At 43.7% G+C, this 13,309-nt stretch overlaps 1 protein-coding gene across 1 annotated transcript in view; it reads right to left on the reverse strand.

Moving 5' to 3' along the window:
- Positions 1 to 13,309, reverse strand: part of KIAA0825 (KIAA0825 ortholog) — a 347,912-nt gene that overhangs the window by 220,918 nt on the left and 113,685 nt on the right. Inside the window, exons 10-11 of the mRNA XM_054177960.1 lie at positions 11,202 to 11,392; positions 8,631 to 8,813 (exon numbers count right to left, since the gene is read on the reverse strand). Of these exons, the coding sequence (XP_054033935.1) occupies positions 8,631 to 8,813; positions 11,202 to 11,392 (374 nt within the window). The remainder of the gene's footprint in view (positions 1 to 8,630; positions 8,814 to 11,201; positions 11,393 to 13,309) is intronic.

Below are 13,309 nucleotides of genomic sequence, written 5' to 3' on the forward strand. Positions count from 1 at the left end.
GCAATAGATAAGACAGTTTCAACTCACTTCTGTATTACTTCTCTTACCCAAAGGATGTGAGAGGCAAAAACAAGGTGTGTCTGTAAGAGACTAAATCTTGCCTCTCTTGGTGTGAATCAACAAAGATTAAAAATCAACTTTGCTCCTCACCCAGACAACAGCTGCCCAGGGAGGGGGATGGTGAAAAGCCCCTCTGGAATGTCCAACAAGAAGTTAAGATTGCTGAGAAGGACCTGCCTGCTGGCTCAGCTCTGCCCACTGCTAGCACACCTGGCAGTCACATAGGCACTAATGTGACTGGGATGTGGGCCAGGGGGAGCTGCCATTCACTGAATAAAAGACACTGAGCCTTAGCAGCTTGGGACAGAGAGAGAAAAACCATCACCATGAACATCCAGCCTGGAAGCAGTCCAGTTTCTCCCTCCACCACCACCACGCCCTAAGTTTTGCCTGCTGTAAGAAAGGAAGAACTCCTGGAGAAGGGAAAAGATATCTTGACTGAAAGCACCACATGTTGGAGGCTGCTCAGAGAAGGACTTGGACTTTGGGATTGCAAGCCAACAAGGGTGACATCTCCTCCAAGGCAAAGTGGCAGCACTTTTCCTCAGACCTAAATCATCTTGGGCGGGGAGGGGTAATACAATCTCTTTCCTGCTCTTCTTCTCTATTTTTTACTTTTCTCTTCTTCTGTCCACTTTAATCTGTTAATAAACAGTCTGGCTTTTGATATTTGGCCTCATTTCTGCCTTTAGTTTCACAACACAGGTATGTTCAAAAAAGAAACAGAGTCTCTCTCTCTCCCCCTCCGGACTGAGACAGTGTCCAATCCCCTGATAATAACAATTAATTATATTAATAATATGAAATGGCCATAAATACATCATTATAAGAACAAGGTTGAAGAATATAACATTCTGCTGACATTATTGTTTAACAGTAATAAATAATGCACGTGCTAGCATTTGTACAGCTCCCTAACCACCACCAGGATGCAGCAATGCGTGACAGGAATGGATGCCCCTTTGGCCTCTTCACTTTTCAACTCTAATTTACACTGAATACAATTCCAGCAGTGAGGATACAATCTGTTACATCCACCCTCCATTAACCACAATCAATTATCACTTCTTTTGCACTTTCCTTTTCAACTTACTTGGCTGTGAATTTTTCATCTTAATAACTTTCCTTCTCTGAAGCTTGTTTCTTTATGTATCACAGCTGGGGTCTTCTAAGTTACATACAGAAGGTAACTACCTTTGAAAATGCCATTTTTTTTACAGAACTCATCTATTTGCTTTGCTTTCTGGAGTGTTTCATTCCTGCTATCGAGTCAGCACCCTTTCTGTTGCAGTAAGAGTAGAAGGACACTTAAAAACACTCAGGAAAAGCTATGAAGGCTGTCTCAGGACAAGAGAGTATTTCTGCAAGACATTAAGAAAGCCATTCCCGTGACAGGGAAATGGTGAGAGTGGATCTAAATCCCTAAAATTGGAGATGGGATGGAAAGCAATTGGAATACAGCCTTCAGGAATTCATACTCAACACAGCTCTGAACAACCTCACCTGGAGTACTTCATCCTGCTCTGGAGCCCTCAACACAGGAAGGACATGGACCTGATGGAGCAGGTCCAGAGGAGGGCCACAAAAATTTTTAGGGGGCTGAACACCTCTGCTGTGAGGACAGGTTGAGGAAGCTGGGGGTGTTCAGCTTGGAGAAGAGGAGGCACCAGGGAGACCTTAGAGCTGCCTTCAAGTACCTGAAGGGGACTGCTAGAAGGCTGCAGGGGACTGTTTCCAAAGGTCTGCAGTGACAGGACAAGAGGCAATGGTTTTTGAATGAAAGAAGAACAGATTCAGATTGGATGTGAGGAACAAGTTCTGCAGCATGAGGGTGCTGGAGCAATGCAACAGGGCTGCACAGGGAAGTAGTTGAAGCCCCTTCCCTGGAGATACTCAAGGTCAGGCTGGACAAGGCTCTGAGCAACCTGACCTAGTGGAGGATGTCACTGCTGTGTGCAGAGGGGGTTGGACTGGATGACCTTTGGAGGTCCTTTCAACCCAAACCGTTGTATGATTCTATGATAAGCTGTTCCTGCTCACTGCAGGGATATTGGACCAGATGAGCTTTAAAGGTCCCTTTGAACCCAAAACATTGTGTGATTCTATGATTCTATCACCTAAAAGGTTAAATCTCCTCTTTCTTATGGGGTACATGCCACAAATAATATTTGTTGTTTTGTCATGTCATTATTTAAAATTACTTTTAAACTCTTTTTTTCACAGCTGTCTATAAGTAATTAGAAGTGCAGCTACATGGCTGTGAGGTCACTATATGCTCAGACTATCCCCAGATGAAAGAAGAGAATTACAATTCTGCATAAGAAAGACAGGCGTATAACTTCTGAATGCCTTCAAAGGATGTGGTGGTTAAGGGTGTGGGGTAGTAGTGGCCCTGGGAGAGCTAGACAGTGTTTGGACTTTTCCAACCACAGTGGTTCTGTGAGGTTTGCAAGAACCTGTGGTTTTACTAATCAAACAAAATTAGTAAGAATAATTTACTACAGACTTCAAAATGATCCTAAGTAAGCAATACCTGAGCAGAAGGATTAGCACTTAGTGAATTTGTGCTCTTTGTGAATTCATGAAAAGCCGGAGGTTAAAATTTTAGCTGAGGTTGTAATGGAGGAAAAGGGAAGAGACAACTGGAGAGTAATTATTTTAAAGACAGCAATTGATAAAACATGAGAAAATTAAAAAAAACAACAAACAACAAAGTATCTTATTGTTCCTCATCCTCTGAAATATTTTCCTTAATATAGCAGAGAGCAAATTTCCTACAAGAAATGAGAACAGATTCAGAAATGAGAATATGTTCAGAAGACCAAATTTTGTTTACTCATAGTGTATGAATTGTTTGAATTTGGGCTAAAGCAAGCTTGTCAGGTGTGGTTTTTGCCCTTGTCTCCTTCTTAAGGACCAGCACAGACCTTTTGGACTCTGAGGTTTATTAACAACACCTTTACACAACCTTTTCAATTTGAGATGGAGACAGTGTGAGTGATTCTAAGATTGTTTAAATATTATAATAACTTCAAATACTAAAGAAAAAAAAAACACCAACACCCTCAAGTGTCTAATATTACAATAATTCTGGTGCCAGCATTTCTCAGTGTCCACTGCTGGCTATGTAATTCTTGCCAGGAAAACCCAGCTCTGTGCCAGACAGTTTAGTTCAACTACTCTTCTGACAGAAGTATAATAATAGCTACTAGGAAATTTGTTTTGACTACAAGTGATGTTAAAGCAGCTGCCTATAGTCTCAGAGCAGTGGATAGCATCTGTGAAAGTATTTAATACCACAGCAAGATTCCAAGTCACTGTAGTTCTATTCTTCAGCAGAGTATGACAAGGTGAGAATTGATCTTGCAAGCCTCAGCGCAGGTGTGAAAAGATGAGATGCCAACAAGATGCATCCTAATGGTATTTCCTTGTAGACTTCGAAGGATTTAGCTCTGTATAAGGAATAAACATGACTAAAAGGCAACTACATGATTTATAACTCTCATGTGTTAAAATTCGGGGAGATATATTCAGGCTTTAAAACTGAATGACAGATATTTTTACTCTACAGACAGCAGTTCTACCAACAGAATCTCTAAACTCTTCCCTCAGCATTCAAGTCATTCCTCTGATTTCTTGAGGAGAAAGGAAAACATAATAATTCCCAGTATGAAAACAGGAAGATTGTCGTCTCCTACTCAGCACAAAAGGGTCAAGGATATAGAAAAAAAAGAAAAAGAAAGAGCAGGAGAATAGATCTGCTCCCCCAGCCTGAGTACCCCTCAGTCTCTACTCTCAAGTCATAAATGGGTCTGTGGTCCTGCACATTGCCAACCTGCTTCTCCTGGATCATGTCATGCAGTCAAAAACAGGAAATGAAGAACAGCATTGGATTCTCCTCCAAAGTCCACCAGCAGCACTGAAACTGTTAGATCCACTGCACAAAAGCCACCTCCTTGAACTCAGTAACTGACAGTGGGGGGAAGGTGGGACTGGATGATCTCTAAGGTCCCTTTCAACTGGAACCACTCTGTGATTCTATGATTCCATGACTACTCCTGCTGATACTCCTGCTTTGACCAGGAGGATGGACTACATGACATCCAGTAGTCCTTTCTAACCAGCACTTCTGTTTTGCAAAGTTACTTCAGGAAGGGTAAAGAGTGAAGAACAGGTGGGATGGCCAGGCTGGATGAGGCCTCGAGCAGCCTGGGCTAATGGAAGGTGTCTCTGCCCACAACAGAGAGGTTGGAACTGGATGACCTCCAAGGTCCTTTCCAACCCAAACCATTCTATGACTCTATGAAGAGAAATATGAGTATTACAAACTGATGACTCATAGGTGAATTTAGGAAGGTGTCTAAGTAGCCTTGTCACACAGAAGAGAAACTCTTCAGAGACAGCAGAATGCACAATGTTTAATCACAAAATTGGAAGGAGAAACCATGTGCTAGAATTGCTTTATTAGAAGTTAAGGATATTATTAATTTTTTCAGTACCCCCTACTATTTTGTGGCTTTTCAACAACATAATAAAGAATCATGAATAATTTTAATTCCCTGGAAGCAACAGTTAATACAGCATCTCCAGCAAGCTGGAAATGAGCCAGTCCTATTATTAGACAACCCCTGGAAAACAATGTTCTGTCATCACTGCTTTTATGATTACACAAAACTTTCCTGAGCAGTCTAAAGATTAATTTAAACCTAGCCCCTGCAGGGAAATCTTCTAGCACCAAAAGAAAGCATGAGAGATTTAAAAATTAAAGGGAAAAAAAAGTCTTTATTTCACTTCTAGTTAATTTCACCAAAGTTTTGAAAGACTAACAGATGGAAATCTTGATTATACAGCTGTAATTGTACAAAGAACTGATGAAGGATTAGTATTCCTTCAAAATCATGCATAAATTCTGAACTTGTTACTGATAGGCTCTTAGCATGATGAACTATGCAACTCACCAAATAATGGAATTCACATAAAATTCAGTATATGAACTGGACAGGCTGAGAGTTGGGCAGAGGGGAACCTCATGAAGTTCAAGCAGGGCAAGTGTAGGGTCCTGCACCTGGGGAGGAACAACCTCCTGCACCAGTACAAATTAGGGGCTGACCTGCTGGAAAGCAGCTCTACAGAGAAGGACCTGGGAGTGCTGGTGGACAGCAAGTTCTGCATGGGACAGCAATTTGCTTCTGTGGCCCAAGAAGGGCAGTGGTCTCCTGGGCTGAATCAAGACCTGCTGAATCAGCAGGTTGAGGGAGGGTGTCCTCTGCCACTACTCTGCTCTAGGGAGGACACATCTGGAGAACTGGGTCCAGTTCTGGGCTGCTCAGTTCAAGAGAGACAAGGAATTACTGAAGAGACTCAAACAGTGGCTCCAAAGATGCTGAGGTGCCTGGATCATCTCTTTGAGGAGCAAAAGCTGAGAGCTCTGGGGCTGTTGAGCCTGGAGAAGAGCAGCCCCAGAGGGGATCTGAGCAATGCTCAGCAAGAGCTACAGGAGGTGTGGGGGACAAGTGGTGTCCCGTGGTACCCAGTGAAAGGACAAGGGGCCAAGGACACAAACTGGAACATAAGAAATTCCATCTAAACAGCAGAAGTGTCTTTGGTGTGAGGGTGCTGGAGCCCTGGAGCAGGCTGGAGTCTCCTTCTTCGGAGAGCTTCCAACCCAACCTGGCCACTGTGATCCTGGGCAAGCTGCTGTGGGTGCCCTGCTTTAGCAGGGGGAGTTGGACTGGAAAGTGTTTCAAGAAGCTAACTTGGTAAATCTGTTTGTACCTTTGTGTTCTGGACACTGGGTGAGGTTACTTGGCAAATTTTGACTGTAACAAAATTCACAATGTGGAAAAAGTTTTGATAACAGAGACCTAACAGGTTTTGAAAACAAATGTTCTGAATACACAGCTCACTAAAAAAACACATCCCTTTTTTAGCTATGCAAAAACATCACCACCTAACTGTGTTTTGGCTTGGTTGTTTTGGGTTTGTTTTTTTGCTGGTAATGTTATTTTTTTCTAACTATATAACAGAATCTGATATATCTTTTTTGGGGGGTATTATTCTTCTTAAAGAAAGCTGCCAGATTTCAGTGATGACTTGCAGAGTGCTTTGTAGTCAGTTAAAGATGCTGCTACACCCTATGCACATCAATTTTCTGATCTCTAGAAAGGCAAATTAGGCTACTGAAATTTACATCCCTAAATATCAAAACCTATATGGCCAAGCTGTTAATCCCTATGAGGAGAGGCTGGGGGAGCTGGGGTTGCTTAGCCTGAAGAAGAGGAGGCTCAGGGGTGACCTTATTGCTCTCTACAACTACCCGAAGGGAGGTTGTAGACAGGCAGAGGTTGGTCTCTTCTCCCAGGCAGCCAGTACCAGAACAAGAGGACACAGTCTCAAGCTGCACCAGGGGAGGTTTAGGCTGGATGTTAGGAAGAAGTTCTACATAGAGAGAGTGATTGGCCATTGGAATGGGCTGCCTGGGGAGGTGGTGGAGTCACCATCATTGGAGGTGTTCAGGAGGAGACTTGATAGGGTGCTTGGTGCCATGGGTTAGTTGACTAGGTGGTGTTAGATTAGTTGATTGGTTGGACGCAATGATCTTGAAGGTCTATTCTATTCTATTCTATTCTATTCTATTCTATTCTATTTAAAGGTGGTTTGGATGTGGTGCTTGGGGATGTGGTTTAGGGGGGAACCTTGTAGAGTAAGGCTAATGGCTGGACTTGGTGATCCCGAAGGTCTTTTCCAACCTGAATGTTTCTGTGAGTCTCTGATTCTGTGAAAATGCAACCACACATGGCAAGAAATGTTTAAAGAGAATTAAATGCAACAGGTCTGCACCTTCCTCTTTGTACCACTGCTATGGCCCTAGACTACTCTTATTTAGCATAATACAACAAAATCCATTTGAATGGGATTTGAGTTTCTTAGCTTTGGGGGTTTTGCAGAATGACAGAATGTATTGTTAGTGTTTCTATTTTATTGGTGGGGTTTGTTTGTTTGTTTGTTTGTAATTTCTGATCTCACTTGGAAATGTCTCTTACACCAAATTCACAGAAGGATTTTTAGGATGAAAAAGCAATGAAAGACTCAGACCCAATTTCAGTGCATCCTTTTGTTTACAGCTATGGCTCCTGAAAATGTATTTTGATAAAGATGAGCATTTTGTACCCTTTCTCTTCTAAGTTATGTCTAATATTTGTGGAAGCACCACTGGTCATGTAACCAGATCCTCATTTCAGGGAATTATCTGTAAATCCCAGTACTTAAAAATTATTATTGGATGACAGCAGAATATTAGAATTCACCTGCAAGCTGGAGGCAGATAGAATCATAGAATCAATAAGGTTGGAAAAGACCTCAGAGATCATCAAGTCCAACCTATTACCTAATACCTAACATTTCATGACAACTAAACCATGGCACCAAGTACCTCTTCCAGTCCTTTCTTGAACACCTTCAAGGATGGTGACTCCACCACCTCCCTGGGCAGCACATTCCAATGGCCAATCACTCAGTGAAGAACTTTCTCCTCACCTCCAGCCTAAACCTCCCCTGGCACACCTTGAGACTGCGTCCTCTTGTTCTGGTGCTGGTTGCCTGGGAGAAGAGACCAACCCCCACCTGCCTACAACTTCCCTTCAGGTAGTTGTAGAGAGCAAGAAGGCCTCCCCTGAGCCTCCTCTTCCCCAGGCTAAGCATCCCCAGCTCCCTCAGCCTCTCCTCACAGGGCTGTGCTCCAAACCCCTCCCCAGCTTTGTTGCCCTTCTCTGGACACGTTCCAGCAAGTCAACCTCCTTCCTAAATTGAGGGGCCCAGAACTGGACACAGGACTCAAGGTGTGGCCTAACCAGTGCTGAGAACAGGGGCACAATGACTTCCCTGCTCCTGCTGGCCACACTTGCTGATCCAGGCCAGGATGCCATTGGGCACACTGCTGGATCATGTTCAGCTGCTGTCAACCAGTATCCCCAGGTCCCTTTCTCCTGGCTGCTCTTCAGCCACTCTGTCCCCAGCCTGTAGTGCTGCATGGTGGGGGTTGTGGCCAATGTGCAGAACCCAGTGATAAATCTGAAATAGCAAGAAGATCAACTTTTCCTGTTGAATGGGTGACTAAATCCTTGAAAAAAAACTTAACCAAAATCTTTGGCACCCTAGTGGGAAATGTTTTTAGACTCATAGGGATGTGTTTCCAACAAAATATGTCCTGACAATAGTAAACTGCAAATTTGGGACAGCAATTAGTAATGAAATCCTACTGTTTGTGTTACAGAGGAAAATCAAACCAGATATTCACTACAGTTGAATCACCAGACCAAAAAACAAAGTAAAAAATGTGCAGTGTAGGAGTCTGATCCAAAGCTAATAAAATCCCAGCAGATGTAATTGGGCTTAAGGCAAGACCACAAAGACAAGTTCAAGACCAAATCCAGAAGCAATCAAATGCTATCAAAATCTGTCAACACCAGACATTGCATTTTTATTTCCACACAATTATTCACCTCATGGAGCCACCCATGCAAGCTCAGGCACCAATTTCACATCAGACTGAATGCTTCTTTCATACTCACTCATGCAAATTCTTCAGTGGTGAAGTTAAAAGAGCCAGCACAGAAAGCAGACTGTTGCAGTGACTGTGAATTTTATAGATCTTGAGATCTCTGTCTTCATGAGGATTCAAAAACTCCTGCACAGAGCTGCAGACTGACCACAGCATATCTTCAGTGCACATCAAAATGGCTGCAATATCAATCCTGTAGGGATGAAAAGTGAAAATAACCTTACTGAGGGCTGCATGCAGAGCAGGGAGAGCAGCAGGATGAGGGAGGGGATTCTGCCCTTCTGCTCTCCTCTGCTCAGACCCCACCTGTAGCACTGCCTCCAGTTCTGGTGCCTCCAGCACAATAATTACAGAACCATGGAACAGCAGTGGTTGTAAGGGACCTCCAGAGATCACCAAGTCCAACCCCAGTATATGCAGTAAGTCCAGAGAAGACCACAAAGTTGATCAGAGGGCTGGAGCACTTTTTCTATGGGGACAGGCTAAGACAGTTGGGGCTGTTCAGCCTGGAGGAGAAGGCTCCAGGGAGACCTAAGAGCAGCCTTCCAGTACCTGAAGAGGCTCCAGGACAGCTGGGGAAGGAATTTGGACAAGGGCTGGGAGTGCCAGGACCAGGGACAATGGCTTTGAGCTGGGAGAAGGGAGATTGAGACTGGAGATGAGGAAGAAATTGTTGAGAGTGAGGGTGGGGAGAGACTGGCACAGGTTGCCTAGGGACGTTGTGGATGCTCCCTCCCTGGAGATGTTCAGGGCCAGGCTGAATGAGGCCTTGAGCAGCCTGGGCTGGTGGGAGGTGTCCCTGCTCATGGCATTCCACGAATGTATACCTGTGGAAGTTATTTAAGCTTCCATGACATTGCTCCTTTTCATAACAAAACCTGTGATGACAGCACGTAACCCTTATATTCTGTGTCAGCTATCTCCTCTGAGCTTCCATCATCTCCTACAAATGAGAAGCTCTCTAGTTTTTAACTTGCATGACCTCCACGGACTGTACCTAAGAAAAGGAACATATTCATATGGGAAGGATACAGGAAAGATTCATATGGATGAAGAGACAGAGCAAACCCTCAGCCAGATTACTGATGACACAAAATTGGAGGACTAAGTGACAGCCCCTCAGGCTGTGCTGCCATCCAGTAGGACCTGGACAGGCTAAGAGCTGGGCAGAGGAAACCTCATGAAGTTCAACAAGGGCAAGTGTAGAGTCCTGCACCTGGGGAAGAATAACTCCCTGCACCAGTACAGGTGAGGGGGGGACCTGCTGGAGAGCAGATCTTCAGAGAAGGACCTGGGAGTGATGGTGGACAAGAAGTTCACCATAAGCCAGAAATGTGCCCTTGTGGACAAGGTGGCCAATGGCATCCAGAGATGCATCAAGAGCATGGCCAGCAGGTTGGCAGAGATTCTGCTCCACATCAACTCTACCTTGGTGAGGCCTCATCCTGAGTCCTGTGTCCAGGTCTGGGCTCCCCAGTTCAAGAAGGACAGGGCCTTGATGAAGAGGAGACAGCAATTGGCTACAAAGATGCTGAGGGGCCTGGAACATCTCTAGTGAGGAAAGGCTGAGAGAATTGGGGCTGTTTAGTCTGGAGAAGATCAGCCTTAGAGGAGATCACATCAATGCTGATCAATACTTCAAGGGTGGGTGTCAGGAGGTTAGGAACAGGCTTTGTTCAGTGCCCAGTTACAGGACAACAGGCAACGGGCACAGGCTTGATCATGGCAAGTTCCATGGTTGTGGGATCTCCATCTCTGGACACACTCCAAACCCCCCTGGCCATTGTGATTCTGGGTAAGCTGCTGTGGGTGCCCTGCTTGACCATGGGGGTTTGGACTGGGTGATCTCCAGAGGTCCCTTCCATCCCCCACCATGCTGGGATTCTGTGAAAGCTCTACAGCAAAGGGGTAGGATAAGAAGTAAACAAAAACTTCTTCAGTCAAACAAGACATTGGATAGAATGAGAAAGGACAGAGCATGAAGTAAAATTCCATCTGGAGATATCTGCTTAGACAAAACAAAAGAATCATAACAAGGACAACAGAACTTCCAAGATTCATAGTTCCTAAAATGACAGGAGAAGGAATAGCCTCCTCCTCTCTCCTTCTGCACCACTGGCTTCATTCTGGCATATCTTTTCATAGGACCTTGTAGCTCTTTCACTTGAGAAGCCCTATGACAACTCAAATATTATTGGAACACGTGGAATTTTCTTCTCCATGAACCAATGACTTGATTTCTAACCTCAATGCTACCAATTTTGACTGCATTTTTGCTGGTGCCACCTCTCCTCAATGCAATGCTCACCATGAGGCTTTCAAACTAATCCAGCAGTTTATGGAACAAGTTCACCAAGAGTTCAAAACCCACCCCTCTGATTCTGCCAGGTTTAGTATATGGCTACTAAATACACTTAAATATAGTAAATATATGAAACTGAAATTAACTCAAAATACATAAATTATCTCTATTGCCTCTTCTGTGTTAACATTTACATCAGAACCATAGCAGTGAATAACAGAAGACTTAGATTTACTTATTTTGTCCATTTAGAGTATGCATTAAATACATAACCATTACCTGATTTGTGGTGTTCTCTTGTAGCTGGGACAGGCCTGACAATATCTGGAGACCAGCAAAGCCAGAGATTGCTCTAGTACATCTCTAAGGATCTCCTGGGCCGTCTTGGGTGGTAGAATAGTCCACAGGTCATGATGAAGAGCACAGCAGAAGTAATGCCACATCTGGACAGAGAAGGAGCATCTTTCCCCCTAGCAAAACCATCACAAAATCAAATCATAAAAACACACCTTCCAAAATGTCAGTGTAGTTCATAGAATCATAGAATGGCTCAGGTTGGAAGGGACCTCAGAGATCATCTCCTCCAACCTCCCTGCCATGCCCAGGGACACCTCTCAACTAGACTCAGCTGCTCAATGCCTCATTCAACCTGGCCTTCAATACTTCCAGGGAGGAGGCTGCCACCACCTCCCTGGGCAGCCTGTTCCAGAGTCTCACCACCCTCACACTGAAGAACTTCTTCCTAAGCTTCAGTCTAGCCTTGCTCTGCCTCAGCTTCAAACCATTCTGTTAAGTATAATTAATTTGATGTGAACGGAAACTGCTCCAGAGTTTCAGGCAGCTGACAACCAAAAAAGCAGACCTTGACAAGATGTGAAACATCTATATTAGCAAGTTCCATTTCAGTGACAGAACTAGAACCAAACCACAGCACCTGACCTCTTTTATCCCTAATTAACCTGTTCTCAACATCCATGGTACTGTAAGTTTAGTTTCAAAGCACATACAGCATTCTGCACTCACTACAGTGGTCAGATGAATTGCAAGTAAGAGTTTCCTTGTCCCCAGAAGGAAATAATTTTTTTAGCTATTTCCACAGATGTACAATTGCCACACATCACTGTGGTTATGAAACTGTGATTGTATCTAATGGATATGCAATAAGAGCAAAAAAATAGAATAACATTTGAACAATTAAACTGATAATAATAACAAATGTTTAGAATCGTTTAGTTAGATCCTCCCCACCCCCTTATTATTTTGGCAATTCATTAAAACCAATAAATTTTTTTTAAGGACTCAGCATTGGCATTAATATTTCATTGTCTATGGAGAACCACCCCCCAAAAAAAGACACAAAGAGAGAGTTGGGGCTGTTCAGTCTGGAGAGGAGAAGGCTCTGAGAAGACCTTATTGTGGCCTTCCAGGTTTGTAAGGCCAGGCTGGATGTGGCTCTGAGCAACCTCATATAGTATGAGGTGTCCCTGCCCATGGCAGGGGGTTGGAACAGGATGATCCTTGAGGTCCCTTCCAACCCTGACTGATTCTATGATTCTACAAAGACAGGCGATTCAAAATCACAGTGGTTAATCCATAATACCTCTAAAACCAGCTCAACTCACATTTAAATATTTCAACCAATATCTATTCAGAAAATTGAATTGTGATGAAGCTGTATCAGAACACGAATCTCCACTTCCCACATTCCAATGGAGTTGAGAAATGTTGTAAATTGGTTGAATTTTTAGCATTTTCAAAACCACTGTAAGAGTTTTATAGTCATTCTATAGTATCACTATCAACATTAATAACATTAATATCAACATAAATAAAATTAATATCAAGAAGAAGAAGAGGGAGTGGAAGAAGAAGAGCAACAGGAAGAAGAAGACAAGAGGAAGAGGACGAAGAGGAAGAAGAGGAAGAAGAAGAAGAAGAGGAAGAAGAAGAAGAAGAAGAAGAAGAAGAAGAAGAAGAAGAAGAAGAAGAAGAAGAAGAAGAAGAAGAAGAAGAAAGAAGAAGAAGAAGAAGAAGAGGAAAGAAGAAGAAGAAGAAGAAGAAAGAAGAAGAATACATACACAGAATACATACATAGAATAAACCAGGTTGGAAGAGACCTTCAAGATCATCGCGTCCAACCCATCAACCAATCCAACACCACCTAAACAACTAACCCATGGCACCAAGCACCCCATCAAGTCTCCTCCTGAGAACCTCCAATGACGGCGACTCCACCACCTCCCCAGGCAGCCCATTCCAATGGGCAGTCACTCTCTCTGTATAGAACTTCTTCCTAACATCCAGCCTAAACCTCCCCTGGTGCAGCCTGAGACTGCGTCCTCTTGTTCTGGTTGTTGAGTCTCCTTCTCTGGAGAGATTCAAAACCC

Source organism: Dryobates pubescens, chromosome Z (genome assembly GCF_014839835.1).
Source record: "Dryobates pubescens isolate bDryPub1 chromosome Z, bDryPub1.pri, whole genome shotgun sequence".
In the NCBI taxonomy this organism is placed as follows: Eukaryota; Metazoa; Chordata; class Aves; order Piciformes; family Picidae; genus Dryobates; species Dryobates pubescens.